Below are 24,777 nucleotides of genomic sequence, written 5' to 3'. Positions count from 1 at the left end.
TATGTTAGCCTAATACGTGGAAGATGTCATTGCTAATAATGGCTAAAGATGTGTATTAATTTTTCTTCTTTTTTCCTTGAATTTTTGTTCTTTGACATAAACTATGCTGTCAAAATGTGTAGAATCTTTTTACATAAATCATTCCCTGTTACACACTAAAAGGTTCACAACGGACGATTGTATTGGACTTCCAGATCATAAACCATGCAAAACTGAAAACCACAAGAATAATTAGTTCTAACTTTAGAACGTTCGTACGTGTTTCATGTTCAAAAAGCGTCAATTATAAAAGTTGGGAAATTACTTTTGAGTTTTGACATTTCTAAGGACAGTCAAATATGACAACATTGGGATGCAACTTACCTTGTATTAACTTATTTTGTTATAAAACCATATATTACATATTTTAAAGGGTTGATAAATAATCAAATATACCAAAACATAGCTTTTCAATATATTTGTAAAACACGTTTGGTCTACTAGCTAATTATGAGAACATTTGTTCAATGCATGATTATCTAGTATCTACTAGTGGATTATGAAAATTAGATATTTTCATTGCATGATTATCTTCCATATATAGTGATAACATCAAAAGAATCTACACCAATTATTGCATTTTTTCATTATATAATAAGCACTAAACTGTAAAATTATATTCAGCCACCCAAACCATGACAAATCACCTTAAAGGCTTAAACACATAACAGCCATTACGAGTCACAGGTAAGGGTATAATAGTAAAGAATCAATCTATATAATATACGACCCACCCTTTCTCATTCTTTCTGGAGAGTAACATCGAGACAAAGAAGAAAAACTAAAAAAGAGAACCCCAAAGAATCGAATATTTATTATTTCGCCCCGAAGATTCTATTTCTGATCATTTACACCCCTAAAAAGAGTAGAGCTTTCGTGAAGCCACCATGTGTGGAGGAGCTATAATCTCCGATTTCATACCTCCGCCGAGGTCCCTCCGCGTCACTAACGAGTTTATCTGGCCGGATCTGAAAAACAAAGTGAAAGCTTCAAAGAAGAGATCGAATAAGCGATCCGATTTCTTCGATCTTGACGATGATTTCGAAGCTGATTTCCAAGGGTTTAAGGATGACTCGGCTTTTGACTGCGAAGACGATGATGATGTCTTCGTCAATGTTAAGCCTTTCGTCTTCACCGCAACTACTAAGCCCGTAGCTTCCGCTTTCGTCTCCACTGGTATATATTTGGGTTTGATTCGAATCTCAACTTTTATTTGAATTGGAAAGCTCATGAAATTTTTAGATCTTTAGGTTTTCAGAGGCTTTTCTTAGTTTATAGCTTAGTCTTTGGAATTGGTTGATCTCACTGGTCTTGTAACCATCTGCTGTTACTATGTTGATTATATACCAGCTTACCGTCCTTAGCTCCTGAAGGGATGCAGTTTTGTTTGTTCTATTCAGCTTATGATTGATATTGTGTGTGTTTGGCTACAGTAGGTTCAGCATATGCCAAGAAAACTGTAGAGTCCGCTGAGCAAGCTGAGAAATCTTCTAAGAGGAAGAGGAAGAATCAATACCGAGGGATTAGGCAGCGTCCTTGGGGAAAATGGGCTGCGGAGATCCGTGATCCGAGAAAAGGCTCCCGAGAATGGCTTGGAACATTCGACACTGCTGAGGAAGCAGCAAGAGCTTATGATGCTGCAGCACGCAGAATCCGTGGCACGAAAGCTAAGGTGAATTTTCCCGAGGAGAAGAACCCTAGCGTCGTATCCCAGAAACGTCCTAGTGCTAAGACTAATAATCTTCAGAAATCAGTGGCTAAACCAAACAAAAGCGTAACTTTGGTTCAGCAGCCAACACATCTGAGTCAGCAGTACTGCAACAACTCCTTTGACAACTCTTTTGGTGATATGAGTTTCATGGAAGAGAAGCCTCAGATGTACAACAATCAGTTTGGGTTAACAAACTCGTTCGATGCTGGAGGTAACAATGGATACCAGTATTTCAGTTCCGATCAGGGCAGTAACTCCTTCGACTGTTCTGAGTTCGGGTGGAGTGATCACGGCCCTAAAACACCCGAGATCTCTTCAATGCTTGTCAATAACAACGAAGCATCATTTGTTGAAGAAACCAATGCAGCCAAGAAGCTCAAACCAAACTCTGATGAGTCAGACGATCTGATGGCATACCTTGACAACGCCTTGTGGGACACCCCACTAGAAGTGGAAGCCATGCTTGGCGCAGATGCTGGTGCTGTGACTCAGGAAGAGGAAAACCCAGTGGAGCTATGGAGCTTAGATGAGATCAATTTCATGCTGGAAGGAGACTTTTGAAGTGATCGATGGTTCCTTAGTTTGTAAATAAAGCTGTGTTGGTGAGTTACAGTTACAAGCTCTTCTTGTTGAATCGTAAAGACAAACAACCTAAGTGTTGGTTTCAGGATTAATCTTCTGTCGTTCTTTTTTGGTTGTTTCAGGATTTTGCTGTTGGGGGATGGTACAAGTCACACCTCAAGCTCTATGCATTGGTATCTCATGAGCCTCTCTTCCATAGAGAGTTTCTCTTTTAATTTTGTCGAAATAAAAAAGGTGTGATGAAGTAAATAGAGGTATAATAATATCTATCTATTAAGTCTTGTTTTGTTCTTTCATTTTTGTATTTCTTTTCTATTTAAAAGACAGTTTATTAGTCTTCTGAGCTCTCTTTTTGATCTTTGTTATAGCGTATCATCACCCTCGAAAGTGTAATGTTTTGTACCCCCAAACTTGTTTAGCATTATAATAAAGTCTCTTTGGAACTTCTCTATCTGTTCAATGAATCTTCTCTGCCTAACTTTGCTTGATTGATTTTGAGAAATATGCCTTATTTATTCATTAGTTTTGAATAATTCAAACAACTTTCACTTTAAAAGCAATTAGAAAGATTCTTCGTACACCTCGAAAACAATAGATTTAAAAAAGCTTCAGGAAACAAGACCGAACCAGACAAAGAACGTGCCTGGTAATAAGGAAAAATGAGACAGAATTGAGTTTTGTCCTGTAAACTTTCTCGTGAACCATTTGATGAAAATACAAAAATAATAATACACCCACATGGCCACATTGCTTACAAGAAAATATTGGAAATCATCAAAATGATTCTGTAGGGTAACTAAAGGCTTAAGGCTGTCTAGATGAAGATTCATTGTTCAATCAACGAGTTTGCGACTAATTCTTTTCCCAAGTACACCGTGAAATTCCCATTATCATAAGACAACATTTTACTATGGATAACAGAGAAACCAAAACTAGTTTTCCAATCTATGACACTATGACAGTCTGAGTCGTCACCGTAATCACTTGTTTTGGAAGTAAGTTATTTTACTTTAAAAAAAAAAAAAAAGAGTATACTGAGTTATGAGCTATCTAATTTCATATCTGTGTTATTAAAAGCCCATTTCAGCTAGAATAATTCTTGTTGCTCTACAGTCGTGGATAATGAAAGCCCACTCGACATCCACAATTATTTTCTTCGTAACTAAACGTTGAATTTTCCATTTACTTGACAAATCCAACGTAAAGCTTTTTGAATGTATAACTTTCCTCAACAATTGGAATTTACTTTTTGTTTTTTCAAAAGCAGATATATTTTCTTGGTCAAAAATTTCAAGAGAAAAACATTGGAAGTCAACAAACTAGAAGGCACAATCATAAAGGTTTATAGAAAAATAATGGGCCGTTAGAAGATTTTTGTACAGTCTACTACTATTGATTATTGACGCTGTCTTCGTCAAACTCCGCAGCCTTATAAAAAAAAACCGTAATGAAAATTTTGTATATATATTCAAAGTCGCACAAGTTGACCACGTTACACATCTTTAAACTAAAAATACTAAATAAATAAAACACCTACATGTATATAAAACGGATCGCAGAATAGTTTTTGTTTTAGTAAGAAAAAGATAGTGCAACTAAACATGGCAAGTCCTAGATTTAATTCCATCATCATCATCTTATTCATCTGCACTATAAGCTTATCGATCGTCTCGATTTCTTGCAAAGAAGATCTTAAAACGAACCAAGCCGCCTTGTTTGCGTTTGGAGATTCTCTGTTTGAAGCCGGAAACAATAATTACTTCGACTCTATCTCAAGTTTCCGATCAAATTTCTGGCCGTATGGTAAAACAACGTTCAAGTTTCCAACGGGACGGGTCTCTGATGGACGAATAATGATAGATTTTATTGGTAATCACCAATTTGATACATGAGTTTTATTTTGTACTCTTTTACTTTCTTTTTTTCTAACGGATTATAATCTGACGTGGCAGCTGAATACGCATGGTTACCGTTGATCCCGCCAAATCTACAACCTGGTTACAGTAACAGTCAACTAACCTATGGACTTAATTTCGCTACTACAGCCGCCGGAGTTTTCGCCGGAACTTTTCCCGGATCGGTAACTAATCTCGTCAATAGATCAACAAGACCTAAAATTTTCTGTTTTGACTAAGAATTTTCTATTCCTTTTTTGGTTTCATCAAAGTCGAAAGATTTGGGAACACAGTTAAACAACTTCAAGAACGTGGAGAAAACGTTGAGGTCTAATTTAGGAGATGCAGAGGCGAGGAGAGTAATCTCGAAAGCTGTTTATCTTTTTCACATAGGAGCAAATGACTATCAATACCCATTCTTTGCAAATACCTCAACTTTTAGTAACACTACCAAAGAAAGATTCATCGATTTCGTCATCGGTAACACAACGACTGTAATCGAGGTAAGTAACTGGTTTTGTCAACTAAAAGCAGAGAGGAATAGAACCTTTGATTATGTATGATAAAAATGTGAAATCTTTCTTTTCAGGAGTTGTATAAATTAGGAGCAAGGAAATTCGGATTCTTGAGCTTGGGTCCATTTGGTTGTACACCAAGCGCATTGATAATAAACAGTACAAAGATAGGATCTTGTTTCGAGCCAGTCACAGAGCTGATCAATCTCCATAACCAAGAATTTCCAAAAGTCTTGAGGCGTCTAGAGCGCCGGTTATCCGGATTCAAATACGCTCTTCATGACTTTCACACTTCTCTATCCCAAAGAATCAACAATCCTTCTCGTTACGGTTTTAAGGAAGGGGAGATGGCATGTTGCGGGAGTGGGCCGTTGAGGGGAATCAATACATGTGGATTCCGAAATGGACCATCGCAAGGTTACAAGCTATGCGAAAACGCTGATGATTACGTCTTCTTTGATCCTTCTCATTTGACGGAAACGGCTCATCAACAGATCGCTGAGCTGATTTGGAGCGGACCACCTAATGTCACTGCACCTTACAATCTTAAAACATTGTTCAGACTCTAGGCTTTTCCAATGTAAACGGTTTATTTTTTCTTTATCATCATATATATATGAAGTTGAATACAGAGTTTTACAGTTTACAACAACAACCATTTACTTATTTCAAAGAAACAGAACAGAACACGATTGGGATTTCTAGATTTCTTGCGCAAGAAGATCGGTCGCTGCTTTACCTACGAGATCCTTTATATTCATCGGAGAGACGACATGTTTGTCTCCGGAATAAAACAGATTAGCAACTTCTTCATCGGTTTTCTCGGTGTTGTGACGCCCGTCGAAGAACAAAAATGATTTCTGGTAGCTGCAGAGCTTAGCATGCACGTTACTATAACCGCACCCGTATGCATTTCTCGATCCAGTTCCGCAGCAAGAAGTCGTTGTATCAGTATATCCTAACCACCATAAACATGAGCATTAACTAAAACAACCGAATCCACATGTTTAAAAAAGAGTTGTTTCATCTTTCTATAATTTAATTACCATGGAGTGATGGTTCATTGATCCTCCGGAGAATTTCACCATTGAAATCAAAGAGGCTGTACCGGAAGCCACGGTACAGTAACGGTACGGTTATCGCAACGAGCAAACGACTAAGCCTTTCATTGTGTGTTTTCACCATGAAGTTAACCATCTCCATACAATTCTCACCTGTCTTAAACTCTTGTCTCACTATCGGTAAACAACCAAGCGGTCCCAAATTCTGTACCGCAAACTTCCTCGCTCCACCTGCCCTGTATAAACTCTGCACATATCCAAAACAAAATTCCTACTACGATCAAACTTGTAGAAGCTACCAAGTTGGATCCATCAATCTATCAAGTTGAGAGAGTTGTGAATAACTAAAAAGTATACCGTGAGCTCTCTTGGTATCCTTTGGAGAACGTGGGCAACTTGAGTTAGCTGCTCCACAGTATTGGCATTTGGATGAGCCTTTGCGAAATTCAAGTAGTCCTCAGCTCCTATGTTTACCATGTATATAGCTTCTGCTCGTTCTTTATCAGTCCATTGCTTATGTAACTCTAAAAACTTCGATATCTGTTGTCCAAAATTCATCTGCAAATCCAACAAAATAAAACACATAGATATATAAAACTCTTACGAAGCCTTTTTTTTATCAACAATGGCGGGAACAGTGCTTACGGATGCAGTAGTAGATTGAGATCCAAGAACAACTGCTCCAGCAATGGCAAAGCTTGCTCCACGAGAAAGATCAGCTTTTGGATCAAGTACCGGAGGAATCGGTTCACGATGACCAATCAATCGACCTAATAGCAATGAAATTGGAATCAATTACAAGAACCCTAAAAGAAAGTGTAAGACTTTTAGTTTTTACCGACGAAATCTGGGACAATGTGGCCGTCAGACCAACGACCGGAGGGATCATCGATGGAATCGCCGTAAGGCCACGTGGTGGCTGGATCGAACTCCGACGAGAAGAACTTCGTGTTGCCCACATCGTAGGAAGAGTCGCCGAAAGTGAATAAGATAGGGGGCTCGCCGGAAACAGTTACCGGGAAACTGGAGAGTGTAAAAGACGCTAATACCCCTAAGAAGAAGACTAAGTTACGGTTCTTTGCCATTTTTGGAAAGGTTTTTCTAGCTTTTAAGTCTTTTGATCTTCTACTATGTCTGTATTTGAACTTTTATGCTCATGTGTTATGTCTGCTCTACCAAACCAAACCGAGATTAATTCGGTTGATTATTGTTCATTAAGAAGTAAACCAAATCAAAACCGGAACGAAAACCGAAGGGTTTAAATTGGGATGAGATATTGAGATCCGACGTAGGTATGATTAATAATAGCTCGACAGAACAATAAATATTTAGTATTGGTTACCGAGGTGATAACATGGAGCATGCGTTTAATTCAATGCCAGTAACAAGGATCGATCAATCGACTATATATATATTTTTTTGAATAGAGTCATTGTTTCTAGTTTCAACATTGTGAGTAGTATTGGACTATTGGTCACCGGAATTCGAGCAATTCAACATAGTTTTTCGGAATATAAGATTAGTTTTTGGCTCTAGACAACCTTTAAAATCATACGAACTTTCAAAAAAAAATATATTAAAAAACTAAAAAAAGAAAGGCCATGTTATTGCATTAAATTTAGTCCCTACCAAAAACAAATTGCATTAAATTTAGTTTGGATGAAATAACCAGATACAAGTTAATGCTAAGTTTTCCGGAAAAAAACGTGGTCCATTTGATCCTGACGAAAAAAAAATATGGTCCAGTGAATTGTAAGTTTGTGACAAAATACCAGTGGACCGATTTGAGGTATTACAGTAAAATCTGAACATTAACTAATTCATGGTGTCCATTACCATTAGTGGTAATAAATTTTCCATAAAAGTAGCATAAGATAACTTAACGCTGATTGTTCTTCTTATATTAACCAAAAACTTATGGATCAAATGTCAGATTATAAAACCATTAAAAAAAGAAAGATAATTAGTTCTCCTCGATCGCAGATTATCTTATGTTCTAACTAATTTTGAAAACTCTTCTCTTCCAGTGATCATGTAATACGTCCATTGACACAATTTAGTTTGTTAAAATCTTATGTCGGTTAAGTGGCCATGTACTACGTCAATTAACAACATTCTTCTCATGAGGCTTAAAACTCTTGCTCTCTCTAATAGCGGATCCAAATTTAACCTTTTATAAAAATAAAAAAAAAAAAAAATTCGTTGGAGGTTTTATATGGAAACAACAAATTTTGGAAGTTTTAATTGGGAGAATGTTTCAACTTTGATGTTTTAAATGGAATTTTGTTTTATTTATTTATTTTCATTAAAAACAATTATTAGTCCACGTAGCAATGAGCCAATGATCAAGTTGTACAAACAACGACAATTATAAATTTATTCTATTTTGCATAGATTACCAAAATTAGAGGATACAACAGATATTCAAAAGCAGTTTATTCGACAACGTCAAAGGCATAATTTGACGTCATATAGGCATAATTCCACGTTACGATATCGATTATACATTATAAGACAATAGCTCTCATATATATCGAAATATTCAGCTCAAAGCCATCCAACTAATAATAGGCGGCGAGGCCCAAGTAAAAGTCACGAGACGGCCGACGACGGATAGCCAAGTTGTTGGGTTCCCAATACTCACGCATAGTTTCTCCAGTTGGGTAGACGATTAGCTCACGGACCGTCATTGGCTGGACCACGTCAGGGTCGGCTCCATATAGAAGATGAGCCATTTCCTCCTGAGCCTTCTCTGTGTTGTGACGTCCATCGAAGAAGAAGTAAGATCTTTGGTACTCACATAGCTTCGAGTGCACGTTTCCCTTTCCGCAACCATATGCATTGTGTGTCCCAACACCGCAACACGAAGTATTCGTTACGAAGAATCCTGTACAAATATTTTATGATACATTTGTATTAAATAAACAGTTTGAAAAGAGATATGTACGTATCACTCGAATTTAGTTAATGGAACAGTTAGTTTTTTTTCTTACTGTAGTTAAGACTTCTTCCTGTCGCAATCCTACGAAGAACGGCGTTGTAGAAATCGAAGACGGTGAACTGAAAACCATAGGGGCTAGTACTAATTTTAGCAAATTCGTTTAACATTGGACCGATTTTTCCGTTATGTTGTTTGGCCAAATCATTGAGCAGCTCGTAACACTCGTTGCCGGTTTTGTATTCTTGTCTCACGATCGGTAAGCATCCCAATGGTGCTAGCAATTGAACCACGAATTTACTCGCTCCCAAAGAGTACAACAACTGTAAAATAACTTGTTATAGTTAGTCATTTGAACATAATTAAAGTGCGAAAAAGCTTGTACATTGGTTGTTTGACAACGTACTTTGATGTCGTTCTTTAATCGGTTAATAACGTTAGTGACAAAAGCTTGCTGAGCAGAAGCGTCTGCATTGGGGTTGGCCTTGGTGAAATTCAAATAATCTTCCGTACCAATGTATATCATAAACAGTGATTTCTCGATGTAGCTGTCGTTCCAATTCGATTTCATATTTTTGAATTTAACCACCTGTTGATTTAGTGTCATCTGGATATAAACACAAGAAAATAAAACTTATTAATATTAGTACATTAAAAAATAGTGTTTCATAAGATTTTAAAATAACGTTTTTTTGTAATGATTTCATTTATCTAATACTTTTTTTAACATTGTTTCTTTACCTAGAAACCCTAAAGTCTATCTCTTTAAAACAAAACAACAAATATTGAAAACGGACTTACAGATTCAACCGGCGCTCCGAGAATAGAAGCATCGGCGACGGCAAAGCTGACTCCACGTGAAATATCAACGCCCGGTTTAAGCACCGGTGGGAGTACTCCATTCGGAATAGAGATGAAATCAGCTACATAGTCATTAGTCACCATGTTTAATAATTATCTTGTTTCTATATTTATGGTTGTATATATATGCACATCTGTAATAATCAAATAGATATCTTAGAATAATCAAAAGCATACCGATGAAGTCGGGGACGATGTGGCCGTCGGAAAACTTGCCGTTGGGGTAGTCGCGGGATTTTCCGTAGGGCCAATAGGTTTGTGGAAGATCTTTCCTTTGGCTGAGAAACACTTTGTTTCCGGCGTCGTAGTAAGAGTCTCCGAAAGTGAACAAAGCTACGTTGGGAACACCCTCGCCGGCGTAGACGATGATCGGATTATGGAAGATGGTTAATACCAATAAGACTCCCAGAACACTCACCAAATTCAAATTGTCTGCCATCTCAATATTATTAGTTAAGAGAGAGTAAGACTGGTTTGGTCGTGAACTTCACAGACGTTCAGTGGTCATATTTATACAGCAAAAGTTAGTAATTTATAGTAAGATAGTAAAGTAAATGTAACTTCTTTGAAAAAAATTACAAGTACAGTCTACAAGGTAAAAGATATCTCAATCGCATATGAAATATTAGGCTCGCGTAGCATGTATTTTAGATCCGAAATTTTGCTATTATATGAGACTAATTAAATATAAAGTGATGTGTTCTTAAACAAATTTAGATGATATATTCTTCTTACATTTGCTTTGCTTCACACAAAGATTGCTTCAGGCCTTGGGATTCCTCCAATAACACCATATCCCTAAAGACTAAACTTCTCACCAACACTATTTTCAATGATAGACTATAAAGGTCACAGAAAATGAATACCGATATTTCATTTACTATTATTAAAAGTGATAAAGATGGCAAAAAATATATATACAATTGATTGTTGAAAAAAAACAAAAACTCTTCACATGGTTAAAAATGACAAAATTGATCACTAAGTACCAAACGCATATATATATATATATATATGGCCATGTAATTGTTTCGTATTTGCTAGCGACCACAACCAGCTACAAAGACACTTTGTTGTTTGTTTTGGAATCGGTTCTATTGGCAACTGTTTTTTAAAAACTAATTTTTTGAAAATAAAACTTGTAACTTATACATTTCTAGTATCAATAAGAAAAAGTAATTTAATATTTTTAAATATAAATTAATAAATATTCCAATGATTTAAATTCAATTAATAAATATTCCAATGATTTAATATTAAGAGAGAGTAAGACTGGTTTGGTCGTGAACTTCACAGACGTTCAGTGGTCATATTTATACAGCAAAAGTTAGTAATTTATAGTAAGATAGTAAAGTAAATGTAACTTCTTTGAAAAAAATTACAAGTACAGTCTACAAGGTAAAAGATATCTCAATCGCATATGAAATATTAGGCTCGCGTAGCATGTATTTTAGATCCGAAATTTTGCTATTATATGAGACTAATTAAATATAAAGTGATGTGTTCTTAAACAAATTTAGATGATATATTCTTCTTACATTTGCTTTGCTTCACACAAAGATTGCTTCAGGCCTTGGGATTCCTCCAATAACACCATATCCCTAAAGACTAAACTTCTCACCAACACTATTTTCAATGATAGACTATAAAGGTCACAGAAAATGAATACCGATATTTCATTTACTATTATTAAAAGTGATAAAGATGGCAAAAAATATATATACAATTGATTGTTGAAAAAAAACAAAAACTCTTCACATGGTTAAAAATGACAAAATTGATCACTAAGTACCAAACGCATATATATATATATATATATATATATATATATATATATATATATATATGGCCATGTAATTGTTTCGTATTTGCTAGCGACCACAACCAGCTACAAAGACACTTTGTTGTTTGTTTTGGAATCGGTTCTATTGGCAACTGTTTTTTAAAAACTAATTTTTTGAAAATAAAACTTGTAACTTATACATTTCTAGTATCAATAAGAAAAAGTAATTTAATATTTTTAAATATAAATTAATAAATATTCCAATGATTTAAATTCAATTAATAAATATTCCAATGATTTAATATTAAGAGAGAGTAAGACTGGTTTGGTCGTGAACTTCACAGACGTTCAGTGGTCATATTTATACAGCAAAAGTTAGTAATTTATAGTAAGATAGTAAAGTAAATGTAACTTCTTTGAAAAAAATTACAAGTACAGTCTACAAGGTAAAAGATATCTCAATCGCATATGAAATATTAGGCTCGCGTAGCATGTATTTTAGATCCGAAATTTTGCTATTATATGAGACTAATTAAATATAAAGTGATGTGTTCTTAAACAAATTTAGATGATATATTCTTCTTACATTTGCTTTGCTTCACACAAAGATTGCTTCAGACCTTGGGATTCCTCCAATAACACCATATCCCTAAAGACTAAACTTCTCACCAACACTATTTTCAATGATAGACTATAAAGGTCACAGAAAATGAATACCGATATTTCATTTACTATTATTAAAAGTGATAAAGATGGCAAAAAATATATATACAATTGATTGTTGAAAAAAAACAAAAACTCTTCACATGGTTAAAAATGACAAAATTGATCACTAAGTACCAAACGCATATATATATATATATATATATATATGGCCATGTAATTGTTTCGTATTTGCTAGCGACCACAACCAGCTACAAAGACACTTTGTTGTTTGTTTTGGAATCGGTTCTATTGGCAACTGTTTTTTAAAAACTAATTTTTTGAAAATAAAACTTGTAACTTATACATTTCTAGTATCAATAAGAAAAAGTAATTTAATATTTTTAAATATAAATTAATAAATATTCCAATGATTTAAATTCAATTAATAAATATTCCAATGATTTAATATTAAGAGAGAGTAAGACTGGTTTGGTCGTGAACTTCACAGACGTTCAGTGGTCATATTTATACAGCAAAAGTTAGTAATTTATAGTAAGATAGTAAAGTAAATGTAACTTCTTTGAAAAAAATTACAAGTACAGTCTACAAGGTAAAAGATATCTCAATCGCATATGAAATATTAGGCTCGCGTAGCATGTATTTTAGATCCGAAATTTTGCTATTATATGAGACTAATTAAATATAAAGTGATGTGTTCTTAAACAAATTTAGATGATATATTCTTCTTACATTTGCTTTGCTTCACACAAAGATTGCTTCAGGCCTTGGGATTCCTCCAATAACACCATATCCCTAAAGACTAAACTTCTCACCAACACTATTTTCAATGATAGACTATAAAGGTCACAGAAAATGAATACCGATATTTCATTTACTATTATTAAAAGTGATAAAGATGGCAAAAAATATATATACAATTGATTGTTGAAAAAAAACAAAAACTCTTCACATGGTTAAAAATGACAAAATTGATCACTAAGTACCAAACGCATATATATATATATATATGGCCATGTAATTGTTTCGTATTTGCTAGCGACCACAACCAGCTACAAAGACACTTTGTTGTTTGTTTTGGAATCGGTTCTATTGGCAACTGTTTTTTAAAAACTAATTTTTTGAAAATAAAACTTGTAACTTATACATTTCTAGTATCAATAAGAAAAAATAATTTAATATTTTTAAATATAAATTAATAAATATTCCAATGATTTAAATTCAATTAGATTTAATTTATTAAATTTAGTTAAATTAATTTGATTGTATGTAATTTAATTTAATATCTTTGGCACTTCTTGAGATAATGTCAGCTCGATGGGCAATAAAATATGACGACGTTTTCGTCATACTAAAATTAAGATGGCGGGTTACAGTTGATTTGATTGAACTCCAAATCAAATGCTCCGTAAAACACAAAAGAATCAGATGACGTTGTGTATTTACGTTTAGTTATTTAATTTGTTTGAACTCCAAATTATTTTGTGAAAAAATAAAAATGTTGGAAGACATTATCATAAAATGGGCCTTAATAGCTAGGCCGATAGGCCTACATTAAATGAATTAAAAGCCCACGGCTCTTTTACTTGATTTTGAATATATTCAAGTAACCCAAAAATAAAGATGCTAGCCCACTTTTTTTTTTTAACAAAACATTAGTTACAACATATGTAAGTGATTTGTACTAATGTTACCACTGTATTCAAACTTGATATTGTGTAGGTTGTTTGACAAAAAATCGACTTTTCTTTCCCCAATATTATTATCAAACAGAAAGAGTATTCTGTAATGTTTATTTTGTCATTAAAAACAGAAAGAGTATTCTGTAATGTTTTATTTTGTCATTCAAAATATGTAGTTCATTATTTTCAACAATAGTCATTATTTTTAGTTTTGTTTTAGAGCAACAATAGTCATTAATTAAAAACAAGAAAAAAGGGAAGATGAAGTAGTGGTTACCAAAAAGGGACACTTGTTCTCTCAATCATTGGACATTTCACTAATTTCCACATTTTCGGCTCTAATTAATCTCTCTCTCTCTCTTTTCATTTTCTATCTATCAACCTACTTTTCTAACCATTAATTTTTTTTTTTGGGGAAAAAATTCTAACCCTTAATTTTTTTTGTGGGCTTTTTAACTTGAAATTTTTATGTACCTACAAAAAGCACATTGTCAAAAAATATGTCATTATTTTTAGGGGTTATTGTCAAAACAAGCACTTCTTTGTTAAAAACTTTGATTTTAGGTCATTCTGAATTTGTTTTGAAAAATAGTACTTTAGATGCTCAAATTTGACGTTTTTACCCTTCCTTTTTTTTTCACTCATCACACTTCTTCTTCTTCATCGAGATCTACTTTTTTTTTTTTCCAGAAACTTCATAAAACACATTAAAACTTTTTCTTCCAATAGATCCAATTAACATGTTTTCATAAATAGAATATCTAAACCCTATAGATTGATCTTCCAATTTTAGAGATGAATCCAATATATAGAACCCAATATCGAGCCTCGTCAATAAAAGCGAACGGAGAAGAACAATAATGCTCTCGTCTCGTCTGGATACATGAATCGAGAAGGAGACGATTTCATTAACAATGAAGATTGATCTGGCAATGATTTCGAAGTGAGAAGAAGACGAGAGTGTTGATGGAAGCCATTGTTGAAGAACACAAAACTCTGTTCACCATAACTATGTCACTGCCTATATCCATCTACAGATTCAATGAAACTAAACCCTAATGGATACTGCATATGGAACCCAACGGATCCAATCTTAGCTAATGATAAAATCAATAAAAATTTCAATTAAGTCAGATGAAGCATCGTCTTCCACCTCTTTCCTTTTTTTTTTTAACGTCATATATTGAAAGAAACAGAGCCATGCCCAGGAAACAGAGCAAAGTAGAGACACAGAAGAAAAACCCACCCAAAAGGTTATGAACCAAAACAGAGATACAAGAAAAACCAAACAAAACGAAACCTTAACCACCTCCTTCCTTTTCAATCTCGTATTCGTATAATTGATATTTGATAATAAATATGATGTATCTCTTTTATGAAAAACAGTAGAAGCAATCTCAAGTTTCTCAAATCAAGTAACAAAGAAGAAAACTTAAGTCTACGATCGCATCTTTTGAACCAAGATCTGAAATAATACAGTAAGGGCAGAGAAGTAATCTCATGTCACCAAGAGTACTTGAATTTGTAAGTCATATCAAAAATACCTAATCTTATAAATGTTTAACTTTTTTCTGGTTTTCTGGACAATAAATCCATTATTTTTACGTTTAGGTTTTAGTCAACTCGAATGCAGAAGAGATAATTTGGTTAAGGGCTCTTTAGAGGCATATGCGGATAACATTGGAAGATGTTTGTCAATCATTTGCCGTAAAAGGAAAAAATGAAATTATAGCATATACTTTCCAAAACAAAAAGGGTCAATCATTTGCCGTAAAAGATTTTTTTTTGAAGCTATATACTTTCCAAAAAAAAAAAAACATTTAAAATTAACACAAATTCACAATCAAGCACACGAATAAACCTTAGATTATCCAGTTTGGCCTTTTGTATTATGAAAAAGAATTAGCGACAGACGGACGATAATATATAGGACTGAAAACTTTTCAACGATGATAAGTTAAATCTTTAAGGTTGTCTTTTTTTTTGTTGTTGTTGAAATTCTTTAAGGTTGTCACAGAAATATGTTTTCTTCATCATGGTTACTTTTTTTTTTTGGTAAAATTCATCATGGTTACTTCTAAAAGGAGAAAATATATATAAAGGAAAAAAACACACAAATAATGCTTAAAAAGACCCCATGTAAATATTAAGAGTGGCATCATTTCATGGGATGGTCATAATGTGTTGCAAATATTAAAAATGTATTTGGCGAATAAAGAATAATTACGTACAAAAATAGCCGCCACGGTGGTCCAGACAAAATCCACGTGATGCTCGTTGTGATAGGACGAAACGCCCACGTTATGCCACGTCATCAAGCCAGCTGTTTCCAGTTCCTCGGTTTCAGGGTCTTTCCCATGTTGTCTTTTTGTACATCTTCCCCCAAACTTCGTCGTTTTAAGCCGTCGGATTTACAAAATCCAACGGTTCGGGAGCTCTCGTTAACGTTCTTCCTTTCGCATTAACAATTAGGTAATTCTAACTATTTACTCGATTAGAGTATACTAGAATGATTTATGTGAAAGTGACATAAGTTGAATGAAACGTCTATCATTTGCAAACCTTTGACTATATATATATCGAAGGGTTGGAGAATTTGGCAAATAGACGAGAAAGAGTGTAGATAAATCAAATCTCCACGTTGAGAATTTCTAAACTAGTTATGATTAAATGGAATATCAAGCTGACATGGAATATAAAGCATATTAGTATATTCTTCTTTTTGTTTATACTGATATTCCATTCGCTAGTTGCTTTTTAATGATTCTATTCTCTAATTTACAACTTTTAGAGAAGCCAATGGCCTGACGGCATGTCGAATCTAACTTACATTACATATGATACTTCTGACTTCTATATGATGTTCATTTTTCCCACATGTTATATGTAAAATTTACCTATCATATATATATATGACTACAAGTCTGTAATATATGAGGGCAAGTCTATATATATAAATGACTACAAGTCTGTAATCATTTACGAACCTAATTTTTTTAAATACTCAGTGATTAACTTTCTTACCGCAAATTATAAGCAGATTATTATAATATTTATTTATTAACTTTTTAAAAATTATATAATATCACGCGAAAACTGCTTAGTATTTCACATTTCACCTTTGTAATTAAATTTGTGTGTTTTTAACGGTCATATCTTATATATCATATAGATAGAAACATAAATCATTTAGTAAGTTAATAGAGCTGGTTAATTTAATCATGCCAAAAAATATCTTGAAGAAAGAGAAGGATTCATACAAGGGACGTTGTACTCCCGTACACGTTTTGCTTAATCTTCTAAGTTCTAAGAAAAGTACGAATAAGTCTTTAATTAATTTGAATTAATATTTTATTAATGTAAAGTGAAAACGAGTTTTGACATTATTTGTAAATTAGAAAATCGACATTCCCGAAAAGGCTGACTGCGTTTGTCATTGACTCAATTATAGCTGGTTAGAAAAACGCTTGTGAAAACTTTGTCTTTGGGTGGTTGAGATTAATAATTTTGAAATCACGAATGGTTGTTTCCTAACACGGGTTTCTCATTTTGTTTTGTCATATTTTGAGTTTGCATAGTCCCAATGCAAACAAAGTAACCGTAGGTTTGTTGTCTTTCCATACTTTGAAAATTGAAACAGTATAACAAGTTAATAATATTTGTACTATTATTTTATTACAAATTTTTTTTTTATCAGACAGTAAAAGTGTTCTCAAAAACTTGTTCTTACTGTATTTCCCCCCCAAAAAAATTAGTGGTTTAAAAATATTTAGTGGTTCCATCAGCCTATCAATCACACCTAATTAACTACTAAAATTCGATGCATTTGTTTTGTTTGTTCAAATATATTCTCTACTTTTTATTTTTACTTGATAAAAAATAATTTAGTAGTTCTTGCATTACATCATCATATGCAAAATTGTGTTATGATTTGGCTTACTTTTGAACTTTTACTGTTTTACATGATCAATAATCAGATTTTTATTTTATTTTTTTTGGGTTGGAGATTATTATAAGTATTTATATTTGTTTCTTTCATAAATGTGTCATGTAGTTATACTTTAACGACTTTAATTGTTTTTACAACAGTTACGATCGTGGATTCGTTTGAGAAAAATACACTAAACGTCAACGCAAACACAAACAATCGAGGTGGTTATAATTTAAAGATTCAAAAGTTTGTAAACTACCGTTATAGATTTCGCACACGATCATGGTAGTTATACTTACAACGACTTTTAGATTCTAGATTCGTTTGTGATAATATAAACTAAACGTCAATTCAAACACAAATAATCGAAGTAGTTACAATCTTAAACACTTCAATCGATTTGTTTAAACTCAACGATCATATTTAGCTATTAAAATATGATATAATGCAAAATACATGAGTAGAAAATCAATACATTATTTATATCACTACATGAAATTCAATAAAGTCACATTCTTTCCTTATAAATGTAAATATGTAATGTACTAAAAAAAACGGGTTTATACATCTCAATTTTTGTATTTGTTTTCATCTTATATTTTCTTTTATTTTAGTATCATCAAAATTTAACCTCTGGCTATTTTTAATTTTTACATTAATCTTTTACTTATTAGAAATATATTTTATTTTATTTGTATTTATTTGGGAATAATTTCTAATTAATTTCTTTTCCTAACCATTTTGTATATTTGTAATTTTTTATTAAGCTTGGATTAATTTCTATATTGATTGGAATCTATATAAGAATATAAGAATCTAAATTTAATAAATATAGATTCTTATATTTATTTCTGTTTTGATTCCCATATATGATAGTATTGTTAATTATTAAAATTGAATTGATGGTTTATACACACTATAATGTTTAAAGTAAAATTTCTTTATTTGTGCCATTGTGTGTAAATGATTTAAGCTCATATGGGAGTTAATTTTATCAGCCAGCTCATATGAAGCTAATTTTAGAATAAGAACTATCTATACTAGTTTTTTTTTTTTTAATATAGAACTATATATGTACACAGTTGGACAATTTCTATATAATTTTTCAAACATAAAAAAAGTATTTAAATATTTTAACTAATGGAACAAGTTACAAGTCACCCCAAAGATTACAGTCAAACTTACCTTTTCGAAATTGAATATTTCTTTTATAAGAACCGTTTTTTTTGTTTTTTAATAATCATTTTGACAAACAATAAATATAAAATTAGAGATTTAGGTGATATTTAAACGAGCGCCTAAAGTTAAAAACTTTTAAACCCAGAAATCACCAAAAAAAAAAAAAGTACATTTCCTTTTTTTTTGTTCTTAAATTTTTCTGTGGTTCCGGTCACCGCAGCTCTGTCATCATCTTCTTCTTCTTCATTTACCAATCTGAAATCTACTCAGATTCTTTGTGATTTTCTCCTTAAAATCTCGATCTGTATCGTACAGTGACTTGTGAAATTAGGATCGTTGTGTCTGTGTTTTCTGGTTACAGTTTGTAAAATTTGAATATTTGTGTGTGAAGTCAGATTCAGTTTCGTGAGCTGTTCGGATTTGGTTTGGGGGTATATATATAGCGTTGTGTGATCTATTTGGGGGGTTTTGGTTTCCCTTTTTTTCTCTCTTGTGAATTCGTTTATTGTTGTATCGTCGGCCCGAGTTTATCGGAACTCCGGGTCTGACGTGAGTTTTCCAAATGGCGGCGTCAGAGAGATCGATTGACAAAGAAGTCGACATGGGTTCTTCCTTTCTTCAAAAATTCAGGCTTTACGAGACCCGCTCGGTGATTATTCTCTATTGATTCTCTTCTTTGGGCATAATTTGATAAAATCCGTAGATTTGCTAATCTGATTAACCTATGTTTTGTGGAACAGAGCTTCTATATGATTGGAAGAGATAAAAATCGAACGTCTTGGAGGGTCCTGAAGTTAGATAGGACAGAGCCAGCAGAGGTCAATATCTACGAAGATTCAACGGCTTACACAGAAGCTGAATGCTTTGAAACTTTGAGAAGGATACACGAGGGAAACAGATCATCTGGTGGTTTGAAATTTGTCACCACCTGCTACGGGATCATCGGTAATGAAATGTCTTTGTAGCATCTGATTCTATACTAGTTGTTTCTTCTTCTTTATAATCTCAATTTTTTCTTGGTGTAGGATTCATAAGGTTCTTGGGACCTTATTACATGCTGATAATCACTAAAAGAAAGAAGCTTGGTGAAATTTGTGGGCACACTGTTTATGGTGTTGCGAAGAGCAAGATCATCACGATTCCACATGCCTCTGTGCTATCCAATGTGGCTTATTCTAAGGACGAGAAAAGGTTTTCTTATGTTACTTCTGCTTGTAAAATGGAAAACCTGTACCTTGCTACCTTTATCCTTACATTACTTTTCGAAATTATAAAGCTTTATCACTTGTATTTAGATTTTAAGACCATTCTGCTATCTTTTTTTTTCTCTCTATTGTGACCCTCTTTGATCTGCACAATAATAGTGTCACAGGTTTCTATTAGACAAGTTAACAGTTGTTGAGGTAACTGTGATTGAATTCGTTACATGTTCCTCTTTACTTTGTCTATCGCTGTTGGAGATAATCCAGCAGCTTAGAGTTTCAAATCTTATTTAGTCTGTAGTGGGACAATTTTTTGTTGCGCATTTTTGCTTTTTACTATTTCTAGGTATTCTTCTCCTCTGTTTGTACAGTGGACACACTTCTATTTGTTGTATTTATCTTGATATGTTATATGACAGAGGTACTATCAAGAAAGGGAGAGCTCATTTTTATTCTCTCCTACTGTCATTTAATCTGTTATATTGTGAACTTTGTATTATCTTGTTAACTTCCTTCTTTTTCAGATACTGATCCAGGTTCTAAATCATGTTTGGTTTTTGTTTTCTTCTGTCTTCCATGGAAATTTTGTAGGTACAAGAGGCTGCTCTGCACTGTTGATCTCACAAAGGACTTCTTCTTCAGCTATTCCTATCACATCATGCATACACTTCAGAGGAATCTGTCTAACAATGTGGAAGGACACACTTACTACGAATCGATGTTTGTCTGGAACGAATACTTAACTCGAAGGATTCGGAATAACGTGAAGGACTGTATGTGGACAGTTGCCTTGGTATATGGATTTTTCAAACAGGTATCACTTGTACTAATTTGTCCAAAGGTTCTATTAATTTTATCTAACATTCAGAGATATGCATATTACAAACAGGTGTTTAGATATTTTAACCTCACATTGAAAATTCCGTGTCCATGTTGCTTGATTTTGAAAATTTGTACAGCATGAGAGAAGAAGCTCTCATAAGAATTAGGAGTGAACCCCAAACCCCACTATGTGGATGCCTTCTCCATTCTTTTTTCTTTCTACGCACATTAAAATCTGTTAACCTTTATAATGGTTTTTTTTGTTGTCCAATATATAGGTCAAACTATCAGTTTCTGAGAAGAACTTTAGATTGACTCTAATTTCTCGCAGATCTCGGCATTATGCTGGTACAAGGTACAATCTCTCCACCTGAGCTTGTTTTATCTCTGCCATTCATTTAGTTAAGCTGTACTGGGATAAGTTTTAGTTGGATCATAATCTTCTATCTTGTCCTCCAGATATCTGAAACGTGGTGTAAACGAGAAAGGCAGGGTAGCTAATGATGTTGAGACAGAGCAGATTGTTTTCGAGGAAGCTCAAGATGGTAATCCCGGCCGAATAAGTTCTGTAGTTCAGAATCGGGGTTCAATTCCTTTGTTCTGGTCTCAGGAGACCTCACGCTTGAATATCAAACCTGATATAATATGTATGATCTTCTTTCTTCAGCATAATATATTCTTACCAATGTCATTTTTCTTCTTCTTTGCTTTTTTGTGCTGATATCTCTTGTCTGTGTAAAGTGTCACCGAAAGACCCCAACTTTGAGGCAACCAGACTGCATTTTGAAAATCTTGGAAGGAGATATGGGAATCCAATCATCATACTGAACTTGATAAAGGTTGGTATTCTAACTCCTCGGTAATCTAGAGGATACAAATTTTGATATATCGTCCTGCTAAATCCTAATTCACTTGATTGAAAAAACAGACGCGTGAAAAGAGGCCTCGGGAGACTATTCTGCGTGCAGAGTTTGCAAATGCAATTAGATTTATTAATAAAGGGTTAAGCAAAGAGGATCGTCTAAGGCCTCTTCACTGGGACTTGCATAAACACTCCAGAAAGTACGTGATGGAGATAACCTCATATGTTTCTTTGTTTCTTTTCTTTTCATTGCATCTTTTTATTAACACACTAGCGTTTTTACTTTTCCAGAAAAGGCACAAACGTGTTGGCAATTCTCGGCAGGTTGGCTACTTATGCTCTGAACTTGACCAGCATCTTCTACTGTCAATTAACTCCAGATCTTAGAGGAGAAGGATTTCAGAACCAGAATCCATCCACCTTGGAGTGAGTATTCTATTTACCAATAGGTTTCTTGCTTAGCACATTATTCATCTCTCTTGTATTGTTAGAAGCTAGGCTCTGATCAATTTGATTCTTCCGGTAATTATTGCAGGAACGACGATGGTGAATGTTCTACTTATGATCCACCCAGTAAAGATGAAACTGCACCAAATTTGGTGGTGGAAAACGGTAATGATAGTAAGGATGCTAAGGAAGATCAGCAAAAGGAAGTTACCATGCTGCAGAAAGGAGTCCTGAGGACCAATTGCATAGACTGTTTAGATCGCACCAATGTTGCTCAATATGCCTATGGGTTGGTAGCATTTGGGCGTCAACTCCATGCTTTGGGATTGACAGAGTCTACTAATATTGATCTAGACAATCCCCTCGCTGAAGATTTGATGGGAATTTATGAGACGATGGGAGATACACTTGCACTTCAGTATGGAGGATCCGCGGCACACAACAAGGTCTCTTTTACTTCTCTGGCCATAAGTTTTTGTCTCGCTAGATAAAAATCTTAGGACATAATTGTTAACCAATGATCTTACTTATGTGGCCAGATATTTTGTGAAAGGCGTGGTCAATGGAGAGCAGCGACTCAATCACAGGAATTCTTCAGAACTTTACAACGTTACTACAGTAACGCCTATATGGATGCCGAAAAGCAAGATGCAATTAACGTGTATGCTGGGTTAAATTTTCTCTGTTTTCTTTTTCTATGGTATGAAAAATTATATGACTTTGATTTGTATCTTTCTACAGGTTCTTGGGATACTTTCAGCCACAATCAGATAAGCCAGCGCTATGGGAATTGGGTTCTGATCAGCATTACAACGCAGCAAGATTTCTTGCCAATTCTGTACCAGAGACTTCAAGGTATATTTTCTTTCCTGTTTAATGAGACACTTGTAGAGAAGTTTGATACATTCTATGTTTCATTAGAGATGCTTACATTCCATTTTATTGCCTTTAGATCGACGATGAAACGATCTCTATCAGAAAGTAGCATCATTAGCGAGAGCAGTCCAGCCGCATTGGGACCAGTAGGTAGACATGGTTTAGCTGAAAAAGATGAAGAAGTTAAAGGTCTTTCAGATTCAGCACCGGAGATCTCAACGTCTGAAACTGCCAAGATTGCTGCTAGTTTGAGGTAAAAAAGCTTATGATCTATGTCAAAGAAAGCTTCTAAATATATAGGGGTTGCTGTCAGCTAAACCTGAGGAATGGCTATTGTTTTGCAGTGCTCCACCACCGATATTAGAGGAATTAGGTTTAGATGATATTCTTGAAAACGATTGCTTCTGCTGTGATGGGAATGGTGAGCAATGTACATGTGCAGCTTTTGATATGGATTGGGTATCTTCTTCAGGAAACTCTTGTGAAGATGAGAGTTGCGGAAGGTAACCAACAAAAGTCTTTTCGAATCTATCTAATGTGGCTAATGTTAATATCAAACCAGAAATGTTCTATAGAAAGTCTTTGACATGTTTTCATTTGTGCAGAGCCACAGTGGTTAGATCCTTTGAAACCATCCCTGAAAGTAGAAAAATAGAGTCAGAAATTTGTGTTGTTGAAACAGTTGGTTCCAACAGTAGAAAGGTAAATACAAAGCAGCCATTGATGATGCATAAAACCGCAATGCTAATAATAACAAACTCTGCTTTCCTTTATAAACTACAGGGAAATAAAGAAGAAGAAGAAGCCATTTCCGGGATTCCTGAAGGTTATGTGAGGTGGGTGATGGATGAAGACGGTCATTTCTGGTGATGAGAGAACAAAGCTTTTCAACAACACCTACAAGCCATATGAAACAAAACCAAAAAAAGCAAAACAAAAACAAGAAAGAGCATACTCTTTAGTCTTTAGTGGGTGACAAAGAAAGAAGAAAAACTGAAAAAGAATTACTAATCGCCGCTAATTTATGGTTAATAGAATTGGAAGAAAAAGGGTGAAAAGGTGAGAAAGAAAGAGAGGATCACAACAAATTTGTAAATAATTTATAAAAAAAGACATGGAGATTGAACATGACTTACATCTTGTTCCATTTTTCTTTTTGACATATTACTTTAATTTTCTGGAGAACTATGATCGATTGCAATAAAACAGAGTGAGTACCTTCATACAAGTTCATTACTCTTCATTATATCTTCAACGACTCCAATAAAGTGGACACTAGATATGCACACACACTATATAATATACATGTTATGTGTGTGTTTCTAATGTTATCGAATCATCACTTGAGCATTGCAAATGCAAAAAACGCATCTTAGTTAGTACTTTATAACGAGGCCAAGTTACTGGTTTGTTTATTAGCTTTAGTAATCAGTGTATTAACATTACATTACAAGCTCAAGCTATATGAATGAGGTCAACTTCAAAATAGGGGAGAGGAGGGGGCGGCAAAAATGAAATGAACAAAAGCACTCGTAATCGTGATTAGTGATTTGATTTTTATAGTATAAGGGTCCCGTACGTGGTGGATATTGATTGACGCGTTTAAAGTTAAAAAGCACACGTTTCCAAAAAATTGACGGTGACGCAAAGACCTCATAGTTTATTGTAGTTTACGAAAACGCCACATTCATTAGAACCTTCTGGCGAGTGTGAGGCATAAAAATATCA

At 34.0% G+C, this 24,777-nt stretch overlaps 5 protein-coding genes and 1 long non-coding RNA gene across 11 annotated transcripts; 3 read left to right on the top strand and 3 right to left on the bottom strand.

Moving 5' to 3' along the window:
- Nucleotides 1-628: 628 nt before the first annotated feature.
- RAP2.2 (uncharacterized protein) lies at nucleotides 629-2,807 on the top strand. Of its 3 annotated transcripts, none has more exons than NM_180251.3 (3): nucleotides 629-1,215; nucleotides 1,473-2,352; nucleotides 2,455-2,807. In NM_180251.3, exons 1-2 carry the CDS (start codon nucleotides 927-929, stop codon nucleotides 2,309-2,311), a joined length of 1,128 nt encoding a protein of 375 aa, NP_850582.1. In that variant the 5' UTR covers nucleotides 629-926; the 3' UTR covers nucleotides 2,312-2,352; nucleotides 2,455-2,807. The 3 variants fall into 3 exon arrangements, with proteins under 3 accessions (NP_850582.1, NP_850583.1, NP_566482.1); NM_180252.1 differs by having other exon boundaries at nucleotides 791-1,215; nucleotides 1,476-2,352; nucleotides 2,455-2,781; NM_112281.2 differs by having other exon boundaries at nucleotides 791-1,227; nucleotides 2,455-2,781.
- A 1,126-nt stretch (nucleotides 2,808-3,933) lies between these two features.
- On the top strand, nucleotides 3,934-5,374 carry GLIP4 (GDSL-motif lipase 4; the record flags this gene model as incomplete). Of its 2 annotated transcripts, none has more annotated exons than NM_001338115.1 (4): nucleotides 3,934-4,201; nucleotides 4,285-4,412; nucleotides 4,500-4,730; nucleotides 4,817-5,374. In NM_001338115.1, the coding sequence occupies 4 exons, from the start codon at nucleotides 3,934-3,936 to the stop codon at nucleotides 5,309-5,311; spliced, it is 1,122 nt and encodes a 373-aa protein (NP_001325624.1). The 2 variants fall into 2 exon arrangements, with proteins under 2 accessions (NP_001325624.1, NP_188039.1); NM_112280.1 differs by having other exon boundaries at nucleotides 4,285-4,424; nucleotides 4,817-5,311.
- Nucleotides 5,318-7,099, bottom strand: AT3G14220 (GDSL-like Lipase/Acylhydrolase superfamily protein). The gene is made up of 5 exons (NM_112279.4): nucleotides 6,642-7,099; nucleotides 6,449-6,573; nucleotides 6,161-6,361; nucleotides 5,789-6,050; nucleotides 5,318-5,700 (listed from the first exon to the last, which is right to left on the bottom strand). The coding sequence occupies exons 1-5, from the start codon at nucleotides 6,886-6,888 to the stop codon at nucleotides 5,444-5,446; spliced, it is 1,092 nt and encodes a 363-aa protein (NP_188038.2). The 5' UTR covers nucleotides 6,889-7,099; the 3' UTR covers nucleotides 5,318-5,443.
- A 980-nt stretch (nucleotides 7,100-8,079) lies between these two features.
- On the bottom strand, nucleotides 8,080-10,528 carry ESM1 (GDSL-like lipase/acylhydrolase superfamily protein). Of its 2 annotated transcripts, NM_001338114.1 has the most exons (6): nucleotides 10,338-10,489; nucleotides 9,780-10,034; nucleotides 9,543-9,664; nucleotides 9,148-9,348; nucleotides 8,797-9,064; nucleotides 8,124-8,690 (listed from the first exon to the last, which is right to left on the bottom strand). In NM_001338114.1, exons 4-6 carry the CDS (start codon nucleotides 9,346-9,348, stop codon nucleotides 8,365-8,367), a joined length of 795 nt encoding a protein of 264 aa, NP_001326872.1. In that variant the 5' UTR covers nucleotides 9,543-9,664; nucleotides 9,780-10,034; nucleotides 10,338-10,489; the 3' UTR covers nucleotides 8,124-8,364. The 2 variants fall into 2 exon arrangements, with proteins under 2 accessions (NP_188037.1, NP_001326872.1); NM_112278.3 differs by having other exon boundaries at nucleotides 8,080-8,690; nucleotides 9,780-10,528.
- A 3,920-nt stretch (nucleotides 10,529-14,448) lies between these two features.
- On the bottom strand, nucleotides 14,449-15,180 carry AT3G02895. Its single transcript, NR_140952.1, has 2 exons — nucleotides 15,039-15,180; nucleotides 14,449-14,602 (listed from the first exon to the last, which is right to left on the bottom strand). It is a non-coding gene; the product is annotated as an other RNA (long non-coding RNA).
- A 3,743-nt stretch (nucleotides 15,181-18,923) lies between these two features.
- On the top strand, nucleotides 18,924-24,277 carry AT3G14205 (Phosphoinositide phosphatase family protein). 2 transcript variants are annotated; one of them, NM_112277.4, is made up of 16 exons: nucleotides 18,924-19,489; nucleotides 19,581-19,785; nucleotides 19,866-20,031; nucleotides 20,634-20,856; nucleotides 21,143-21,219; nucleotides 21,324-21,511; nucleotides 21,606-21,703; nucleotides 21,793-21,926; nucleotides 22,018-22,152; nucleotides 22,262-22,619; nucleotides 22,713-22,834; nucleotides 22,915-23,028; nucleotides 23,126-23,302; nucleotides 23,394-23,552; nucleotides 23,655-23,751; nucleotides 23,833-24,277. In NM_112277.4, the coding sequence occupies exons 1-16, from the start codon at nucleotides 19,403-19,405 to the stop codon at nucleotides 23,917-23,919; spliced, it is 2,427 nt and encodes an 808-aa protein (NP_566481.1). In that variant the 5' UTR covers nucleotides 18,924-19,402; the 3' UTR covers nucleotides 23,920-24,277. The 2 variants fall into 2 exon arrangements, with proteins under 2 accessions (NP_566481.1, NP_001325524.1); NM_001338113.1 differs by having other exon boundaries at nucleotides 19,866-20,856.
- Nucleotides 24,278-24,777: the final 500 nt, after the last annotated feature.

Source organism: Arabidopsis thaliana, chromosome 3, assembly GCF_000001735.4.
Source record: "Arabidopsis thaliana chromosome 3, partial sequence".
In the NCBI taxonomy this organism is placed as follows: domain Eukaryota; kingdom Viridiplantae; phylum Streptophyta; class Magnoliopsida; order Brassicales; family Brassicaceae; genus Arabidopsis; species Arabidopsis thaliana.
Note: the sequence above shows the minus strand (reverse complement) of the source record. Positions and strands in the feature narration are given on the sequence as shown.